General features: G+C 36.8%; 1 protein-coding gene across 1 annotated transcript; it reads right to left on the reverse strand.

Annotated features, from left to right (window-relative positions):
* Nucleotides 1–9,475: 9,475 nt before the first annotated feature.
* Nucleotides 9,476–12,694, reverse strand: LOC130047214 (uncharacterized). The gene is made up of 4 exons (XM_056141822.1): nt 12,655–12,694; nt 12,306–12,546; nt 11,808–12,178; nt 9,476–9,983 (listed from the first exon to the last, which is right to left on the reverse strand). The coding sequence occupies exons 1-4, from the start codon at nt 12,692–12,694 to the stop codon at nt 9,868–9,870; spliced, it is 768 nt and encodes a 255-aa protein (XP_055997797.1). The 3' UTR covers nt 9,476–9,867.
* Nucleotides 12,695–21,096: the final 8,402 nt, after the last annotated feature.

Below are 21,096 nucleotides of genomic sequence, written 5' to 3' on the forward strand. Positions count from 1 at the left end.
TGACAAACTTAATATGCAGGACAGAACACAAATTTTTGTCAACGCTTTAGAAGCCGGCAATAGAATTATGGCCTACGCCGTCAGAGCCTTGATATCCAGCTACGGAGGGGACTGTCGTAAATCGTGCCAGAAATATTACTTCGCGTGTTGGGCCCTTAAAACGAATAATTTGAAATCTTCTGTGTTAAGGAGACATTTTGATCTTCATATGAGTGACCTTGACGGGCATTTACCATGAATTATCTTAATTTTTCTTTAGGACATAAAATTAAAAATAAAATAAAATTTCTAAACTCTACGCAGAAATACGAAATCTCTTAATTGGGTTAATTTACAATAATGACATTGAATCAAGAAGTCATAGAGCTATGTATGATGCTTATGAATGTCAAGGAAAGTCCATCTAACAGTTGCGCAAGGCAGGAGGAGGGGGGGGGGGGGGGCGGTGGTGGTGGTGTTATTGTGCAATATCCGTATTGTAAAATCGATGTGAAATTTTGATACGTCTTTTGGATGTGTTAAGTGTTAAAACCGCCGGTGTGTGCGATGTAGATAGGTGCTTATACAAATATTTACGATTTTCTAGCTGTATAAGGCAAAAAAAAAAAAAAAATACGTTGTTGATACGTATTTAGATGTAATTGAAATTTCGCATTGTGTATTGCGTCATGTTTCTTGAATGACCTATTAAAACACCGTTTTGTTTTTCAAACCTCTTGCTTTGATATCCAGTGCTGATTTTGAGCCGATTAAAAGGGAAAGGACTGAGAAAAACGGAAAGTTGTGAAATTCACGACATCCTTCAAGGTATCACACTGGTAATTGTTTTCACTATATATTACTATAGAGGGGAAAAAATCATTAAAAATCAGTTTACAAAATTGATGCCGAATAATGCAGTCAGACACGTTCTATGTTACCTATCTCGTCTGCCGACACCAGAAAAACAACACCCTACACGGCATTTTCGAAAATAAATTACCCGCAAACAAGACTACCCTTAAATCCACGTGTTTTTCACATGTGTGTAAACAGCCGGAGTGCACCTCAGGAAGTAGCCTCAGCTACCAACAGCAAATAGTTTCTTTGTATACACTTGGTTATTTCTACAAATTACACAAAATTTCCTAATCAGGGGTACAAAAATTAAGGGAAAAGAAGAGGAAATGAGAAAAATCGCTCAAGGAAAAAAATATTTCTGCATGTGCGTGCGTGTGTGTGTTTTACCTCTCACATGAACTAGTGCTATATACTGTAATTGATAGTACTGCAAGGTATAAAATAAGGTCTCACTGAAGGATGATATATATAAACATAAACAAGATGAAATGGGACTTTTTCCCCAATGAAATTACCATTCTAGATTTAAATCTAAACGCTAAATATTTCCTTAGTGGAAAAGATGGCAAGAATTTTACCCGTGCATAAGAGTGACGATATCGTGATCATCCTGATTAACAGATGAATGACGTATTTCCGCGTGCATCTTTCAAGGAAAGCCGATAAAACAAGCAAGGCCACAGCGAGCACCGCGACTCCAACAGCCGACAGTTCCATCAACTTGATTGGTTCTTTCCAAGCTGTAAATTTAGAGAGGCATATTCTGTAACATTGTATATCACCTGTTAACCTCTAGAGTCAATGTGATTGGCAATTTTTTGTGTGTGAGCATATTCATTGTGTATTGAAGAATAGGCCCATATGCCTTATCGGTCACCTGAGTACTAGTTAAAAGTATCACTAGTCCCAAGGGCTGTAAAATCTAGAAAAACCTTCCTTTTCTGAGTTTTAAAGCAGATATCATTGACATGTTTTCCACATATACACTATAGATACCAAGTTTGGCCCCACCCTGGAGTCAGAACCTCTACCCCAATCCTGACAGTAACAATTTTGATAGAGGCCTTCCTGTTCTATATCACTATGCGTTTAGATATGCAGGAGTAGAGAAGATGTTTGAACATTGGTCAATATCTGGCAGTTTTGCCCCATCCCTAAGGCCTCGGAGGTGCAGGAGTCCTGAAATTTTCAATTTATGTCTTCCTTGTCCCAAAGGTGTTTCCTACCAAATATTTGAAGAAGGGATACATTGTTCACAGTGCAGCACGAGTTATTTTCCCCTGAATACAGGGGGCGCACAATTAACACGATGGAGTCCTCAAGTGATTGCGTCATTATAAGAAATAGATAGAAAATTTACAATTTTTTATTGTAATTAAGTGCCACCTCAAATGATTGCGTCATTATAAGGAATAGATAGAAAATTTACTATTTTTTATTGTAATTAAGTGCCAGTTAAGGAATTTTTGTAGAAATGAAGTATAATTACTGACAAATGATATGACTGTACAAAAATCTTAATCATTTATTATATTTATTTGTCCTGTATTTGATTTTTCAGTCCACGGTATCTCAGTTTAGATAAGAATAATGATGAGCGATGCTTCATTATTAGTTTTTATCCATATTTTCGACAACCAAAACACAATGAATATGCCAGAAATTACATGTGCAACCAACGCATGCAGCCATTAATTTATAATCCTTTCACACTGTGGAAAAAAATATGTACATCAGGTGTCAATGAACGGAGCATGTTAAGTATATCGAACTATAAAATTTAAGGAAGCAACAATTTCTCTTACAACAAATGAAAATCCACACCAACAACAAGTATTTGTCAAACTATACACTCTTTGTGGTGTCGTCAGTATGTCTGGCACGTTGTTATTACCGGAATACTTCGGCAGCTATTAGTAAAATTTCAGTGTTCCGACTGACTCGAGTTTACACCGTCGAATTAATAGCCAATGCGATGATTGGTTGGACTAAAAGGCTACGAGATTTGACCTCCGTATACGATTTCGTTAGATCCTTGTGTAACGATATCCGTGAGCAGATACTTAGATTGGAAATTTAAAATTCTGGTAGAGGCCTTCCTGCTCTACATCACTAGGTATTTAGTTTTTCTTACACATGTGTGGTTGTAGAGAAGGAAGATTATTTTGAAAATTGGTCAATATTTGGCAGTTTTTGCCCCGTTCCTAAGACCCCGGGGGTGCGTGAGTCCTGAAATTTACACTTGATGTCTCCCTTGTCCCAACAATGCTTCATACCAAATTTCAAAGGAATTGGAATAGTAGTTATCAAGAAGTTAAAAATTTATATTGTTCACACATTAAAGAACTCACCAATTTGGCCTCCCCCTGATACCAAAACATCTACCCCTGGAATCATCAAATTTACAATTTTGGTAGAGGCCGTCCTGCTCTACATCACTATGCATTCAGCTTTTCTTACACATGTGTGGTTGTAGAGAAGATTTATACAAATTGGTCAATTTTTGCCCCACCCCCAAGGCCCCTGGGGTGCAGGAGTCTTGAAATTTACAATTTATGTCCCCCTTGTCCCAAAAATGCTTCATGCCAAAGTTGAAAAGAATTAGAATAGTAGTTATCAAGAAGAAGTTAAAAATGTTCAATTGTTAACGCACGACGGACATCGCAAGATGTGAATTGTGAAACTCAGGTGATCAAATGAAAATGCACTGCGCGTGGCGTCTTGATATAACTACTGTATATAATATTTCAAAGCTGTGGGGAAAAAATTGGATCTCGCCGATATGTCGATTTTTTGGATGCTATAGTTTGTTTTGTTATTCGTCTCATTTTAGGATATATTTTACTCATGTAGTGACGTCACCACCTATGCATGACGTTAACAGCCGTAACAGTGAGTGGCCGTGACCTCCGCTTTTGAATATCAGAAAGACATGACTTTCACTTTTGATACCGGGCGTTTGGCAAAGTAACAGTCACTACCAAAGTTTAAATTTATTAGATTTGACACGGAGTTATAATCGTAACCGCGTCTTCCTGTTGCGAAAAAAAAATTCTCCAACCACGAGTGACTGTTCCTTCGCCAAACGCTCGCCCTTAGAAATGATAGGTTGTTTGTTTTTGTCCCGTGGAGAATTTTTCACTCATACTGAGATGTTATCATTTGTAGATGAAGTACCACAAATTTAGACCTATGCTTAGCGCTCAGGGCTGTAGCAGTGAAGATTCTTTAACGTGCCAACGCCTGTCGCGACATTGGATCTCCGTTTTTAAGGTCATATCCGAAAGACCATCTAAATACAGAGCGTTTTAGCAAAGGAGCAATCACTACCTATGCTTACATCTTAGGTTTGACGCGACTATGGCACGAGCGGTTCGAACTCACGACCTTCCAGTTGCGAAGCGAACGCTCTACCACTGAGCTACTGCGACTGGTGCCCTTAGAATTGATTGATTGATTGAATATTGTTTAATAGTCCAGTCATTCTACTGTTTTACCTCAAACTAATTGCAACAGAAATGGTTTTGGCGAAACTTGTAGTGGAATATGCATATAATGATCATATAAAAAATCGAGAAAAATCGAGAGAGGGGAAAGTCGTCGATTTTCTAATTTAAATTAGCACATTTTCATAGCATAAACTTTGTTACGGCATGGCTTCCATAGACACAGAAGAATTTACAAGGGAGATAATTGAAGTTATGTAGACGCTCTTTGTAGTACTGCATATATACTGGTAAGTCAATTTTATCCTCTAAAATGCTAGTTTGTTTCAGGCATGTGCTAATTTTTGACCACTAATTACATTTTCATACGGGAAAAAAAATGACTTTGTTTTTAAGCTAATTAATGAAGTTCAACATTATACGATATTCTCTGTACATACTATCCATATTATGTCTGATTCTTACAGACATCGGTTCCAAAACATCAAAAACCAAGTGATCATATAATCAAAGAACTACAATTTGAAAAATTTAAAATATTGGAGTCTAACTTCTCTCCAAAACAAAAATATCATATCAATATGTAAGCCCTCGCTAACAACAAACAAAAAAGTATAGAAAGCAGTTTTTGCCATTAGTTGATGATGTTTAGCGTTAAATGTCGCAAAAACACAAGAACAACAAAAATGTATCTCTTATCAATTAATATTCCTTTAAACATTTATGTAATGTTTGTTTGTAATTGTAGGTGAAATACCACTTGTAATGATTCATTAACGTGCCAACGTCTGTCGCGACACGGGATCTCCGTTTTTAAGGTCATATATTCGAAAGACCCGTGATTTTCACTTCGAAATGTCGAGCGTTTGGTGAAAGAGTAATCGCATCTTAGGTTTGATGCGGCCATGACACGAGCGGCCTTGAACTTAGCTTCTAATTGTACATACATGAGAATAATTTCCAGCTGAGTTTGTAAAATCAAATGTTTTTCAAGCATTGGGCATTTGTCCCTCACAAGTGAATTGCATCGACTTTTTAATTTTCGGGTAGTGATAGACCACTTGAATTTGCAATACATTTCTTGGTGATAGTCAATATATTGTGAACCTCAAAGAAAAATGGAGTATAAGTGACTGCCGTCAGAAATGACTCCATTGTCTCGAAAATTTGATTTTACAAATACCAAGGAATTTCAACTTTCGAAAAACTTTTCTTAATTTGTGTAGCTCTTTTTTAACTATTGTAGTGTAGTATGGGGTCTCCGAAACTACCACAACATTGAGATGGTTCAGAATCGCGAACTTCGTCATTATCACAGATTCATTCCTTTACCTACACTACACGTATGGCGAATTCGGAAGGAAGAATCCTTAACGCTGACATTGTATAAACTATACGATACTGGAATCGTCTACTATCAATTGACAACATTACTAAACATGTGTGAATCAATATAATAAATCTAACTGGACATCATAAATGAAGTCATTATCTGAATTTTTAAATTCTAAAGAAAATATATAATAGGTTACTATATTGTGTGACACTAGTGATTTCAGAACAAGTTGCTTCATAACTATAAGAAGTAGTGGCTAGTACATGTAAAAGTAAATCAGCTATTAAGTTATGTTTATATAAAGATATTAAAACAAATTTTAGAACCGAAAATTAATTTTCCACGAGCATTCCAAAATATCTAAGATCTTTACTTGCACTATGAAGATGTGGTATACTTCCAATTAGAATAGAAACGAGGCGATACAAAGGAGAAGAATTAGAAGACAGAAGATGTACCCTGTTCTTTAGATTGTGATTCTGTGGGGAAATAAATGGGGCGGCCCTTCGGATGAGACCGAAAAAAATTGAGGCCCCGTGTCACAGCAGGTGTGGCATGATAAAGATCCCTCCATGCTCAAAGGCCATAAGCGCCGAGGATATAGGCCTAAATTTTGCAGCCCTTCGCCGGCAATGGTGATGTCTCCATATGAGTGAAATATTCTCGAGAGGGACGTTAAACAATATACAATCAATCACTTTTAATAGATTGTATAGAAGATGAGATTCACGTTTTACTACCTTGTACTGCATACTTAAATATCAGAACAGATTTTTTACTACTTGTACCCCACATTGTGTATGTCAACTTAGATTGTATTATTTTAACAAATTTCCCTCGGCAAACTACCCAGTTTATACATTCCGCATATATTTACAGACATTCTTTGATTTACAGAAAACACTATGCGTAATTATTGTCTTTGTATTGCTATTATTTCTTTATCACAGTGACATATAGATCCGATGGATCGGGTGTTTTGAATTCGCATTTATACGATATGATGTATGTCACATAATTACTGACTTGCTGTAAAAATGCGTGGCAAAAGAGTGCATCAAAAGTTATTTAAAATGTCGCCGTGACTACTCTAATCCCAACACAATAATTTTTTTAAAGGAAAATTTGGTTTCTAAATCTACAAGTCTTAATCATGAATGATCAAGTCGCGGTCTTTGCTCAACAACACCTACTTTTTACTTCGACAAGAACTGTATATTTGTGCAAATTTTCTGATAGGAAACGTGGCGTTAATGGCTTTTCTATCCCAACTGTAGATTTCTCAAAGAAACTTATAGATATTTGTAGAGAAAGAAATGAGAAATGGTAAAAAAAACAACAATACCCTCGTCCCGGCTAATTTGCATGCACCCGATTCAATTTATCACTAAACTTGTAGCGTCAATTTTCTAACTTGTAAGCAAATCCCAACACCCTAAGCAAGTTTTTTTCCAAGGTCAGGAAAAGTAGGTCAATCATCAAGGTCACAATGTCAAAATGTTTGGTACCATCTAAAGGTTTTGTCGCAAAGAATACACATATTAAATATGAAAATACTGTCATTTACCATTCAAATGTTATGGCCAAAGTTAAACATTTTGCGGACTGAATAATAAACGAACAGAGCAAACACGATTACGGGATCATACACAGGGGCGGATCCAGTAATTGCGGTTAGGCGGGGAGGAGGGGGGGGGGCGCAAGTTTATGAGACAGGGGAGGGGGTCTGGGGGCCGCCTTGAACTCCTGTATGGATTTTACAGATTTTATTGGGCTTGAAATATGTCTCCTAAGTAGTTATTTTTACTATTTTCTGTCATCAAGGATAAAAGTGAAATTAATAAAATGACGCAAATTTTAAGGTTTTTTTGGGGGGGGGGGATGCAAGTTCTCCCAATAAAAGTAATTAAATAAATCAAAACATTTTGTCATTTATTTCTCCAAGAGTGGAAGAAATTATTGCTTCTTTTATCGTTAACAATTTTCTAAAAAGACCATGATTTATCTTAATTTTGAAAATTTATGGGGGGGGGGGGGGGCTTAAATCCGCCACTGATACACTCATGATTTTAAAATCTCAAACTGTTAAATAATTTTTATGAATTAATTATCACTTCTTTAACTGTCTCATATAAATAGTATCTCATTTTGTGCCAGAATCAATGTTTACGAGTTTCATATCAACTCTTCTCATTTTCATCGATTTTTCTTCCAAAATAAGGCTTTACACCTCATAAAAATACCATTCATGTGAAATTTTGGTATGAATAAAGTAGTTTGTGAATGTTAACACCGTTCCCGATGATTATAGCAATTATGTTTCTTTTATTTCTTTCATGTGTGAAGATAAATGATAAATCCCGGTTTTCGGTGATTTTTTTATCAAAATGTACGATTTTGCCCCCAAAATACACGTTTCCCCTTTGTTTTGTGCTCTCGATTTTTTATATACGCAAGAGCATCCCTTGACTCACCGTTTGAAAACAAAAATATTTCTGTTGCAATTAGTTTGAGGTTACGCTATATTTTTGGCTAGAATGACTGGACTATAACGTCCCTCTCGAGAATATTTCACTCATATGGAGACGTCACCATTGCCGGTGAAGGGCTGCAAAATTTAGGCCTATGCTCGGCGCTTACGGCCTTTGAGCAGGGAGGGATCTTTATCGTGCCACAACTGCTGTTACACGGGGCCTCGGTTTTTGCGATCTCATCCGAAGGACCGCCCCATTTAGTCGCCTCTTACGACAAACAAGAGGTACTGAGGACCTATTCTAACCCGGATCCCCACTGGATCCCTTAGAATTGAAAGTCACGGAACTTATGGGATGTTTTTTTCTCTCCCCTTTTCCGTCATATCCAAAAGTTCCGTGCCCTTAGAATTGAAAGTCACGGAACTTTTGGACATGATGGAAAAGGAAAAAAAAAACATCTCATGTTACGTTGCCCTGGGATCGAGAATTGAACCTGAGATTTTCCGGTTCGAAAGAGAGCCCCCTGACTACTACAATCCTGCGACCGTTTAATGTATTTAATTGATATTTAGTCCTGGTAACTTATATGGTGCTTGTTCATTCTCTACCCAGAGTTCCGTGCGCTCCTCGCACTACACCTCTGTCAACGGCTTTTTACAGAAATCTTGTAAAAGTTTCTAATATACAGCATTTATGTTTTCGACTAAATATTCAGTCATACTATGAAATGTTTTTGGTGCAATTGAATTGATGCTTACTGTAAATTGTTTAAAATCGCCGTTTTCTGATCCTAAATTTGGAACTACTTCGTAATATGCGTATGAATGTAGGACATCCACGTGGTGAAGATTTGAATGTAAACATGGAATCAAAAGTAAGAAAGGTTGTAAAAATACGATAAATTTTTTTAAATAAGAGACAAACAGCTAAATGGTAAATATGTATTTATTAAAGTGCCAGTGGGCTATAAAAAGAGCCTGATGTCATCACCTGTTACCAGAACTTTTACCGAGAATTATTGTTTATATCATGGGTGTCTTCCCACTTACCCAACATTTTGAAAAAATACAGGTAACTCTGTGTTGGCTAAGTGGGAATTGGGTGCAGGTAGAGAACAAAAGAATTTAATTACAGGTAGGCTATAGTCTGTTTTCAGATATAACCAGAATAAGGCAATAAGAATATTTTGTAGGATATATACACGTATAATGATAGAATATATTGAGATTCTGTCCCTTTTTTTAAATAATTCATTTAATGATATTATGATTTCTATAATCAAATAACTTTAAAAATTATCTTTTTTAAATAATGAGCTGGTTTGTTTTTCTTCTATTTATGAATTTTATTTTGCTGGATATATAATAGTTTGTCTTCTTTGTCTTTTTAATCTTAATTTTGTAAATCAATTACTTTAAATTATAGCTTAACGTTAATGTACCTTAAAAAAATACCAAGTTTCAAATGATAAACATTAAATATTTATTTAGTTATTTTGTTTTATCATGCAAATATACATGAAATCTCAATTTAGAATTACATTTATGGTAGATACTATTTCAACTCTAAAATACATGATATGAAATAAAAAGTGCTTGTATAAAGTAATAATATTTTATTAATGTTGCATATTAAAATGTTGTAAGATATGATAATAAATGAGACACAAATGAAATAGAAATCATGTATCGACAACCACAGTCATCACAATCAAATTACTGTTCACGCGAAAAAAACCCACACATTTACATCATTTCACCATGATCACTGTTCACTCGAAATGAATTAGATGGGAAGCTGCATCCGCATATGCTACTATGTCCATTTGACCTTGACGCATCCTGTCCTTGAGACGCTGTAGACGAGAATCCAACTGGCGGTATTTTTAGCTCTTCTGAGCCAAAGGCTCAAAGAGCTAATGCTATGGCCATTTGTGCGGTGTGCGTAAACTTTTTAGAAAAAGGGCTATAACTCAAGAACCCCTTGGCCAATTTTTTTTCAAATTTGTTACAGGGTATCATTGGCCCAAGGACTTTCATACATACTAAATAAAGGGATGTGACCCTTTAACAAGGGGAGATAATCAGGAAAATACAAAAAAAGTAGTGGTTGCTAAAAAATCTTCTTCTCAAGAACCACATGGCAGATTATCACCAAACTTACACATGAGGATGAGGATATGTTGCAGATTAAAATTGTTCAAGGCATTACCCTGGGGCAAAGGGCATGGTCTCAAGGTCACTTCAAAGTTGACCTAAATTTAAATTCCTTAAATCTTAGATATTTTAGTCATTATAAGGACTAGGATCATCAAATTTTGACAGTTGATGCATCTTAGGACCTTGTGTCAAGTTGTCTCAAAAGTAGGTCACGGTGACCTACTTTTTGAATTTTGCAGGTATTTATTTTAAAATTAATTTTGATACATATCTTGGACACTTTGAAGCCTATGATCATCAAAACTTGTCAGTTGGTGGATCATGGGACCTTGAAATGCGTCAACTGAAAAATAGGTCACCGTGACCTACTTTCTGAATTTTATGGCTTATCATTTATAGATATATTTTAAGTTGTTATTTCAAATACCGAGAGGTTTAGAATCATCAAATCTTGTAAGTTGATGCATCTTGAGGCCTTGAAACATATTTATAAAAAAAGTAGGTCACAGTGACCTACTTTTTGAATTTTGCAGATATTCAAATTTCACATTTTCAATTTTAGATGCATATTTTGGGCACTGTAAAACCTAGGATCATCAAACTTTGTCAATTGATGCGTCTTCAGTCTTCGGTTTGTGTCGACCAAAAAGTAGGTCACCGTGACCTACTTTTGGTATTTGACAGCTAAATTACTATATTTCAGACACTATTTGACCTACAATCATCAAACCTTGTCAGTTGATGCATCTTGAGTCTTCGGAGTGTATCGACCAAAAAGTAGGTCACTGTGACCTATTTTTGGCATTTGACAGTTATATTTATATATTTCAGTCACTAATTGACCTACAATCATCAAACTTTGACAGTTGATGCATCTTGAGTCAATGGAGTGTGTCGACCAAAAAGTAGGTCACCTTGACCTACTTTTGGAATTTGACGGCTATATTTATATATTTCAAATACTATTTGACCTACAGTCATCAAACTTTGTCGGTTGATGGGTCTTGCATGTTCGAAGGGTTTCGACCAAAAAGTAGGTCAACTTGACCTACTTTTGGAATTGGACACCTATATTTATATATTTCATATACTATTTGACCTACAGTCATCAAACTTTGTCAGTTGATGCGACTTGCATGTTCAAAGGGTGTTGACCAAAAAGTAGGTCACCTTGACCTACTTTTGGAATTGGACGGATATATTTATATATTTCAGATACTATTTGACCTACAGTCATCAAACTTTGTCAGTTGATGGGTCTTGCATGTTCGGAGTTCGCTGACCAGAAAGTAGGTCACCATGACCTACGATTGGAATTTGACAGCTATATTTCAATATTCAGATACTAATTGGCTTAAAATCATCAAACTTTGTCAGTTGATATTTCTTGGGTTCTCAAAATGTGTAAACCAAAAAGTAGGTCACATTGACCTACTTTTTTTGAATTCTTAGGATTTAACTAAAGATTTAGAATACTAAGAGGCTAAGAATAGAAATGGTGGGGTTGTACAATTTATCAGAAGAGCGATTCTAGGCCCTTGGGCCTCTTGTCTCTTTTTGGGACGCACGACACCTCTTGCTGTAATCTGAATGATCTTTGCCTCATTTGCAGCTTGTTCCTTTTTTAGCATCTCTACGAACACAAAGATATTTGGGTGGGCACGTCTGCACATTCTGTTAAGCTTGTGGTGCCATCCCTCAACTGCGTTGGTGGTTCTTGGACCGTCATGATCAAAGTGGTTCCAAAGATGAAAATGTCCCTCAACCCACGTCTCTGTCACATAATCCTTGAATCGCATAATGGCATCGGTATTGTCATCATTATCCTCTAAGGCTTGGAACCACACATCTTCAACACGGTGATCTGGAACCAGGGGAAGGACGGCAGCTCTTCTCACAAGGCGATGGAAGTCCTCATTCTCTCTAAACTCAGTTGTTAGGCCACAGTTTTGATCTCGCACGGGCAAAGGTCTCCGTCCATGAATCCTTAAGGTTGATTTCCTTTCGTGTGGTGGGAAGTTTGGGCATCATTTTCCCTCGACTACGGTACAGCACAGACTTACAGGATTGAAAAGTAGGGATCTGTTTAATCATGTCTACCACAGTGTCATCACAGTCAGCATTCCGCAGTGCTCCTAACTCTTCATCATATATAGAGGGTATGGGTGCTGCTTCATCTCTGCATCTTTTCTTCACTTTTCTGACGAAGGATTCTGCTGCCAAACCAATGAAGTCCCCTTTATGATTGTGAGGCCGTCCAAAAGACACAAGGATGTTGTCCACTGTAACAACTGCAGCAGGTCACTGTCGGTCTACACATCTCCAATATGTTCGGTCGTTGCGTCTTGTCCTCACTGAATACTTATATCCACCATTAAGAAGATAAAATCCTCCTCTACCGTTCTCTAAAAAGTTGACTTGCACCTGTAGATTGGCCATTTTTCTTTAAAATGATTTTTTGAAAAAATGGACAGTCCAGAAAATAATTAAGATCTCATAATTTTCAAGCTTGTGATTATGTAAATCAGTGATCATAATTATGCCTATCTAGCGAATATTCTTTGAGAACAGCAATCTAATCTCAATTTATTAATTATACATCCAATTTAAACCATCAATAATTATTACTATGTACACTATTCTAATCAGGTCTATAATAGGGTTAATGTAAAAACTTGTTTAAAAGAAATGCAGATCTATATTTCTTTTCAAGATTTTATTTATTTTCATTTATTTATTTTTTTTAATTTTTTTTTTACACAATTAATCTTTTTTTTTTTTATGTCATAACAGATAATTTCAATTTTTTGTTTATCAATTATATGTTACATGTACAAATCTGGATATTGAAAAGTAGATTTATATATCAATCAGTATAATACTTTTATATGTATTTATGTTACCTAACATTCATAACCATTTTTTAACATAAATATATGCTTTTGTTTATTTGTTTTCATATTATTTTAAAGCAAGTCTTTCTCAGGTAAAACATTTACCTGTGAAAACAGACTATAGCTTGTTGATCACTCAGGTGTAAAAATCAAAATGTTGGCTATGTGGGAATAGGATTTTTCAAAATGTTGGCTAAGTGGGAATAAACCATATCATGTCATTATATTGTCACGTGATTCCAAGCGTTGACAGAGGTGTATGTGAAGCTTGCTTAACGCGCCCTCTGGTGAGAGAATGGGTGCTTGTTATGCAATAAGGTTGATAAATTGATAAACGACGTTGATGCCACGTTTATTGTCATATTCATAACAACTTTATTGTGGTATAAATATCACAGAATGTTCTGAAAATACAAGGATTGAAACCCGTCACATAATCTCGGCACTTAACTATTCAGAAAATAAAAGGATGACTAATGTACATGTACTTATGAAATATATAAATTGGAACATTGGACAAAGAATAGCATTTCTTACAGGAGTAACTACCGTTTTGAATGTTTGTTTTATGGCAATCTCTTTCATCTCTAATAAAAAATACATAATTCTATCTTTAATATCATTGCAGAAAAAGCCAGAACATTCCTTATCGTTTACATATTGCCGAAACTCAAATCTGCTAATACTGCTCTATTTGGACCTGGAGGACGAATTGGCTGTCTTGGAGTTTTTACAGCTGAAACTAATTTTAAGGACCAAAACTTTGTGTTCCCAATACATGTTATCGAAGGGACAAGTAACCTTTTAGGACGATCAGCTGCACACAAGTTTGGACTCATCAAGAAAATTGACAATGTTGAATCAAGTTTGTTTGGAAGTTTTGGACTGGTGAAATGTGAGCCTGTTAGAATTACTCTCAAGGATGGTGCAAAGCCATACTGTCTAACAACTGCCCGTCGTATAGCATTTCCACTGATGGCAAAAGTAGAAGCAGAGTTGAACAGACTTGAGAAAGAGGTCATTATCGAAAAAGTGGAGAGGTCAACGGACTGGTGCGCTCCTATGGTGCCCGTGTTAAAAAAGAACGGCAATGTGAGGATTTGTGTGGATCTTAAAAAACTTAATGAAGCAGTGAAAAGAGAACATTTCATGCTTCCAAATCTTGATGATATTTCCCCAAGATTAGCAGGATCAACACTGTTCTCCAAACTTGACGCATCAAGTGGTTTCTACCAAATTCCCTTACATCCCGACAGCTGTGGATTGACAACATTCATAACACCCATGGGACGTTACTGCTTTAGGCGAGTACCATTTGGGATAACATCCGCCCCAGAAATCTTCCAGCGCAAAATGACAGAATTATTACATGGCATTGAGGGAGTGGAGGTCATCATTGATGATATCTTGATTCACGGGAAGACTCGCAAGGAACATGACCTCAGACTTGACACAGTGTTTCACAGAATCCATGATTCAGGACTCAAATTGAATCGTGAGAAGTGTGAATTCTGTAAAACTGAGATAGAATACTTTGGACATAGTATTTCATCTGAAGGTATCCGACCAAGTAGCAGTCGAGTTGATGCTATCAGACAGATGGAAACTCCAACAAACCTTACAGAATTACGCAGATTTATCGGAATGGTGAACTACCTGGGACGATTTATTCCGGAGTTAGCCTCAGTGATCAGCCCAATGACGGATCTGCTGAAATCTGGAAGTGCCTGGTTATGGGACCAAGCTCAAGCTAACGCATTCAGTCATGTTAAACAACTACTTACCTGTGCTCCCGTATTGACATTCTATGATCCACAGAAGTCGATTGTTGTCAGTGCAGACGCTAGCAGCTTTGGCTTAGGGGCAGCTCTTTTTCAGCAGGAAGGAGACGTGTTCAAGCCAGTGGCTTACTGTTCTAGGAAACTGACCAGTGCTGAGCTGAAATATGCCCAGATTGAGAAAGAGTGTCTAGCCTCGCTTTGGGCTTGTGAAAAATTCTCGCGTTACATAGTAGGACTGAAATCGTTCAAGTTACTTACAGACCACAAACCCCTTGTACCCTTGATAAATACTCAAGACTTGGACAAAGCACCTTTACGCTGTCAACGCATGCTCATGCGACTACGAGGATACAGCTTACATGCAGAACATGTTCCTGGAAAACACCTTATTGTTCCAGACACACTGTCAAGAAGCCCGATAGGAAGACCAAATCAAGGTGATACTCTTGCTGAGGAAGTTGAATTTTACGTTGATTTATTGGAGAACTCCAGACCATTGTCAGACAAGCTACTAGAGCAAATACAACAAGCTACAGAAGGAGACAGCATCCTACAAGAGGCAATCAACCATACTAGACATGGATGGCCGACACACATGAATTCCATTTACAGGAGGGAATTGCGAGACTACTTTGTAACACGCAGTGAACTGTCAGAGTCGAGAGGACTACTTTTGTACAGAAATAGCATTGTAATACCAGAGACTCTTAGAAGTGAAGTTCTGAGAAGCATACATGATGGACATCTTGGACTTAATAAGTGCAGAGCAAGAGCTCAGGATTCTGTGTGGTGGCCTGGAATTACACAGGACATTCGCAACCTTATAAACACATGTGAATTTTGCCAAACTCACCGTCGATCACAACAACGAGAGCCGTTGAAGTATACACCATTACCAAGTCGACCATGGCAGAAAATTGCAGCAGACCTGTGTGAGTTAGATGGGAAACACTTCTTAGTAGTCATAGACTATTTTCCCAGATTCATTGAGATAGCGTTTCTACAGTCTACTACCAGCGCACAAGTTATCGGAAAGATGAAAAACATGTTTGCTCGATGGGGAATTCCTGAAGAGATAGTCTCCGATAATGGTACCCAATTCACCTCAGAGACTTTCCACGAATTTGCAGTAAATTACAAATTTTGTCAGACGTTCACGAGTCCTCATTATCCACAAGCTAATGGGGAGGCTGAAAGCGCCGTAAAGATTGCGAAAAGAATTATCCGCCAGGATGATATATTTAAGGCGTTGTTATTATATCGCAACACACCTATAGAAGCAACCGGTAAAAGCCCAGCAGAACTCATGATGGGACGGAAACTACGCACTACTGTTCCAACATTACCAGAATGGCTAGAACCAGAGTGGATGGATCGTGATGAAGTTTTCCTTCGTGATCTACGATACAAGGAGCGGTATAAATCTGGTTATGACCAACATCACAACGTGCGTCCATTAGCCGAACTAAAGCCAGGAGATTCGGTCAGAATCAAGACGGACAAAGACAAACTATGGGTCACCCAAGGAACCGTACAGGAGGCAGATCCAAAGACGCGATCATACGTTGTAGGGACCTCCAGAGGTTCTTATCGCAGGAACCGTCGACATCTTCAAAAAACCGATAGATCCGTATTCTCCGACCGTTACAGTAAACCAGTAGTACCTCCAGACACATTCATATCAGATGCAGACCAAGGACCACAAGTCATTTCTAAGGAATCGCAATCACAGGAGCCTAAGGCTACGAGCGATGTTCCCTTAACTCCGCAGTCACCGAAACAAGGAGTGATTCAAACGCGCAGCGGACGTGTCGTCCAACGTCCCAAGAACCTGGACGATTATGTTGAATGACATTTGTTTAAAGATTTGTGTTCTTTGCTAAATTTTGTATGTCTAAGAATGACTGTGTATTTGTAAAGTTGTATGTATCCAATTCTATAGAATAAGAACCCTTGTAATGATTCAGATATTTTTATTTCATGATGAGTAGCAATGATTTATTCTAGTCAAATGTATGTTCTAGTCAGAAGGACATTTTGTTTAAATTTACTGTATTTCCATAGCTTAGGGGGAAAGATGTTTTGGATTCATGTTCATTCATTCATTTACTGTTTGATCAGCTGTTTGTGTACTGTTGTGTATGACGTCACGTTTTCTGTGTTCTTGAATAAATGGTAGATTAGACTACACGTGTTTTCATGGTGCTCGACTAAACACATATATAAGAACATTTTATTTGTAGCACTTCTATTAATGTTAATATTTGGTATAAAACGACCACTAACGTAATTAAGCTGGCGTGTTTGTATAATAAACATTGAAAACATGGTGTGATTTGATTGCGTAACCCTGCCTATTCAGAGTGCCTAAAATGCTACCGGAAATACTCTCTTAGTCCTAGGTTTAAAATGAATCTAAAACTTTATTTTAAAGTTCGAATAATCTAGAATAATATATGAAAACTAAAAAAAAACTTCATTTGTTTCGTCAATCAATTTTTTTAATTACTAAATTATCTACAAATATTAAACTATTTTTACACACGGTACTTATTGGCGAAATGTCCACGGTCACATAAACTCCGCGAAATTTCATATCAGAGACCTTAAAGTATGTAAACAATTTTCATATAAGATAGGGCGGTCCTTCGGATGAGACCGCAAAAACCGAGGTCCCGTGTCACAACAGGTGTGGCCCGATAAAGACCCCTCCCTGCTCAATGGCCATAAGCGCCGAACATAAGCCTAAATTTGCAGCCCTTCACCAGCAATGGTAGCGTCTCCATATAAGTGACAGATTCTCAAGAGGGACGTTAAACAATATACAATCAATCAATCATTTAAGCCTTATGCAACTCAGTGGAATTTCATAACCGCAGACCAAATCAAAAATGGTAATTCGATAAATATTGTCTCCGTGGAATTAAATACGTCTGCAATAATAAAAGTGGCACAGGATGTACATACTTATGTCCCTTTCGGCAGGAATCGGTGAAAAGAAAAAGCGTGTTTGATCCACCACCACAGTAAAATCCATCAGAGATCCACTTGCTTGTATTTTTAGAGAAACGTGCATGTTTGATAGAGGTCCTCTCCATCCAGCATCAATTTCGTCCCACACAGGGTAGGCTACGGCCGCAACATGTATAGCAAGCGCAATTCCAGTAACAACCAACGAAATTATCTTCATTGGGGTAAACCCTGTCTTAGGACACTTCATTCTGCAAACGTTCACCGCATAAGAACAATCTGGTACAATGTTTTTCGCTGTCCTTATATACGGGTATTTATACCTTCCCACAATCAATAAATTTAAAACTATTACTAAATGCGTTGACACATACAATTATGGCATCTTTCTGAAGACTCTAGATATACAAACAACAAGAATCTAAATAAAATATAGATAATTCACAGGGATTATCAGATAGTAAGCTACTGACAAATAAGTTGATTTTACAGTGATTAAACAGTCTCGTTTGAAGTCAGTATATCGCAAACTCTATGGTCTTTATTATGATCTTCTTTGCCAATATAGCCTGTTATTTGCTCAAATGCTGTCTAACGTGTTCATACCCATTGTTAGGCCGTTCTCTACATACTGACTTTGACTACAGATTACTCCGTTTAACTGATGAAGTTATAGGGCTCACAGTAGACGTGACATACTTAAAGAGTGCGACTTTTAACTTCGAACACGACAAAGTCCATACTTCTGGTGTGATTTGTATTGCAGTATCTCCCTTATCAAGGCTGAAGTTACTAAATCACCCTGTAAACGCGCGATCGTTAACTCGGACGCGATCGGTAACTCGGACGCGATCGGTAACGCGGACGCAGTTATATAAAACGGCAGCTTGGTAGCGGTTAAGATTTAATGTTATTTATGTGACGCTGCTTTATGTAGTAAATTTTTTACAAGATTCAGTATTGTAGTGACAATTTACGAGCCTTACAGTGTAATTAGAGGAAGTTATTCCCACATGCAATCTATTTAATGGATTTGGATCCGAATTCTGAAATTTATTGCCGTCAAATCCTTTATATTTATAATGGCTCATTTAATTGCAAAATTATTGTGATTTTACGAATTATAGTAACATAAACTTTACATACATCACCAAAAAGTGCATGTATCAGCGTCTCTAAATATTTTTTACAGAAAAAATTGAAAAGATACATGTAGAGGCGATCGGCAAGGCAACCATTTGTTTCAATATCTACTTATATTTTTTGACCCTGACCTATAACCATAGTTTACATGTATATATGTATATATTTGTTTGTAACTCATGTACCAGTGATTTGGTTTTGAGTGAATAAATTGATTGAATTGAATATGGTCTCATCCAAAGGACCGCTTCATTTAGTCGCCTCTTCCGACAAGCAAGGGTTACTGAGGACCTATTCTAACCCGGATTTCAACCGGATAATTCAATTTGAAATAAGTCTGCTGTGATGATAGATTGACGTGCTTTTCATAAGAGTAATTTAATCCACCACTGACCAGAATAGATCCGAGTTTTACTATTAACTCTGAAATGTGTTGACTGTCACTTTGCTCTCATAAGAGAAATGACAGCAAAATATGTAGACTTTCGCCAGTTTTCGCCGCCTAGTTTTTTCGAATTTCTTTTCATATAGATAACGAAAGTGCTCGTACAGTTTCTCGTAGCAAAGCATTTCTGCTAGCAACCACTGAAAATCATTCGACTAGATCCAAGAAAAACAGATAGCAGATTTTATCTACAGACAAGCGACCGTCGGTCACAAGGCGACTGAATTTTAAAAATAAACCTATAGGTTCATTTTCTGATGGAAGTAACTTTTCTAAGTCATCTCTTGCTATGTTTTCGCTACAACTAATAGTTGCATTGTTCTGTTCTGTGTTTATTTCCAGGACTAACTGGCAATATAATTTTGTATACAGCTTTTCTGTTTATACTTTGTAATGGAATATGTATCATGTTGATAATCCGTAAGGCTTAAAGACAATAAACAATACAATACAATACAATAATTTTCCCATCACTTAGAAGATTCATTCATTCTTTTTGGGATGATACCAATATGCCTTTTTGCATGGTACCACACTTTTCCTGTAGTAGCGTTTAAAAGACACGCTGTATTTTAGTTCTTCTAATGGATGCTATGAAGTACAGTGATTTATGACAGTAGTAAAATCATATAAATCTAAGTGACCAATCTGTTTAAAACCTTTAACGAGCAGACATAGAAAAAGGTTGAGCGAGATTGAAGGTCTGTTTTTAACCAGACTGTCTAAGTGACAGTAGTACATGTAGCATGATCTATATTCCGCTATAACCTGAATAAAGATAAATTGTAAAGGGAGTCTATAATGAACTAAAGGTGATGCATTAATGAATGAAAAAAGTTTAAGAGAATAAGTTTACGTGTATTGTACATTACAGCAGCATGCCGACCCCGAACAAAATTATAACAATGACCAACCACAACTCCGGTTATCACATGGAAACCACGTGTTTACCTACAACTGTGAAACAATATAGATTAAAAAAGAATTCTGCTATTTTGACAATCTAATCGTTGTAGGATCGCATGTTTATCATTATTGTGGGTTGTACGATCGCTTAATACGTCATTACCCATCGCATAAATTCCTGGGAGATGTACAAATCAAATCGTTATATGAACGATGTGGGGTATGATACAAACCCTAGAATTAGATCAATTACTTCATTATGACATTGAGAATTAATTTGTGTTTTCGAAGAATTCTTCTTTGAATAAAGTACGAAATTTCACTTTAACATTAGCCACATGCTACGTTTAGGTGGAACTATCAATGGAAAATTCAAAGAAAACAGGAATTGAATTTATTCTGTGTGAAATGCACATGTGAATATATATTATGAACACTTATCAGTTGTCCCACGATCATTTAAATTCGTGAGTAATTATTTCTCATCCCATGCTAAAGGAGTACGGAAAAAACAATCCGCGTTACGGATCGCGTCCGAGTTAACGATCGCGCGTTAACAGGGGTGTACATCTTGTACCATAAGAAATAATGTATAAGCTCATAAAGAGAAAAATAGGAGAATAAATTTTCTAGTGTTATTGTATAGGATCCTAATCAGCCAATATGGGTGTGATCCAATGTATCATTGGATTGATTATCCTA

This window comes from Ostrea edulis, chromosome 6, assembly GCF_947568905.1.
Source record: "Ostrea edulis chromosome 6, xbOstEdul1.1, whole genome shotgun sequence".
Taxonomy (NCBI): Eukaryota; Metazoa; Mollusca; class Bivalvia; order Ostreida; family Ostreidae; genus Ostrea; species Ostrea edulis.

Bases quoted from the DNA above. Each gene is read 5' to 3' on its own strand.
- LOC130047214 (XM_056141822.1), bottom strand. From the start codon at position 12,694: ATGGCCAATCTACAGGTGCAAGTCAACTTTTTAGAGAACG. The intron at 12,547-12,654 runs GTAGAGGAGGAT...GACCTGCTGCAG, and splicing joins AGTCAACTTTTTAGAGAACG to TTGTTACAGTGGACAACATC. The intron at 12,179-12,305 runs GTACCGTAGTCG...AACTGAGTTTAG, and splicing joins CAATCCTGTAAGTCTGTGCT to AGAGAATGAGGACTTCCATC.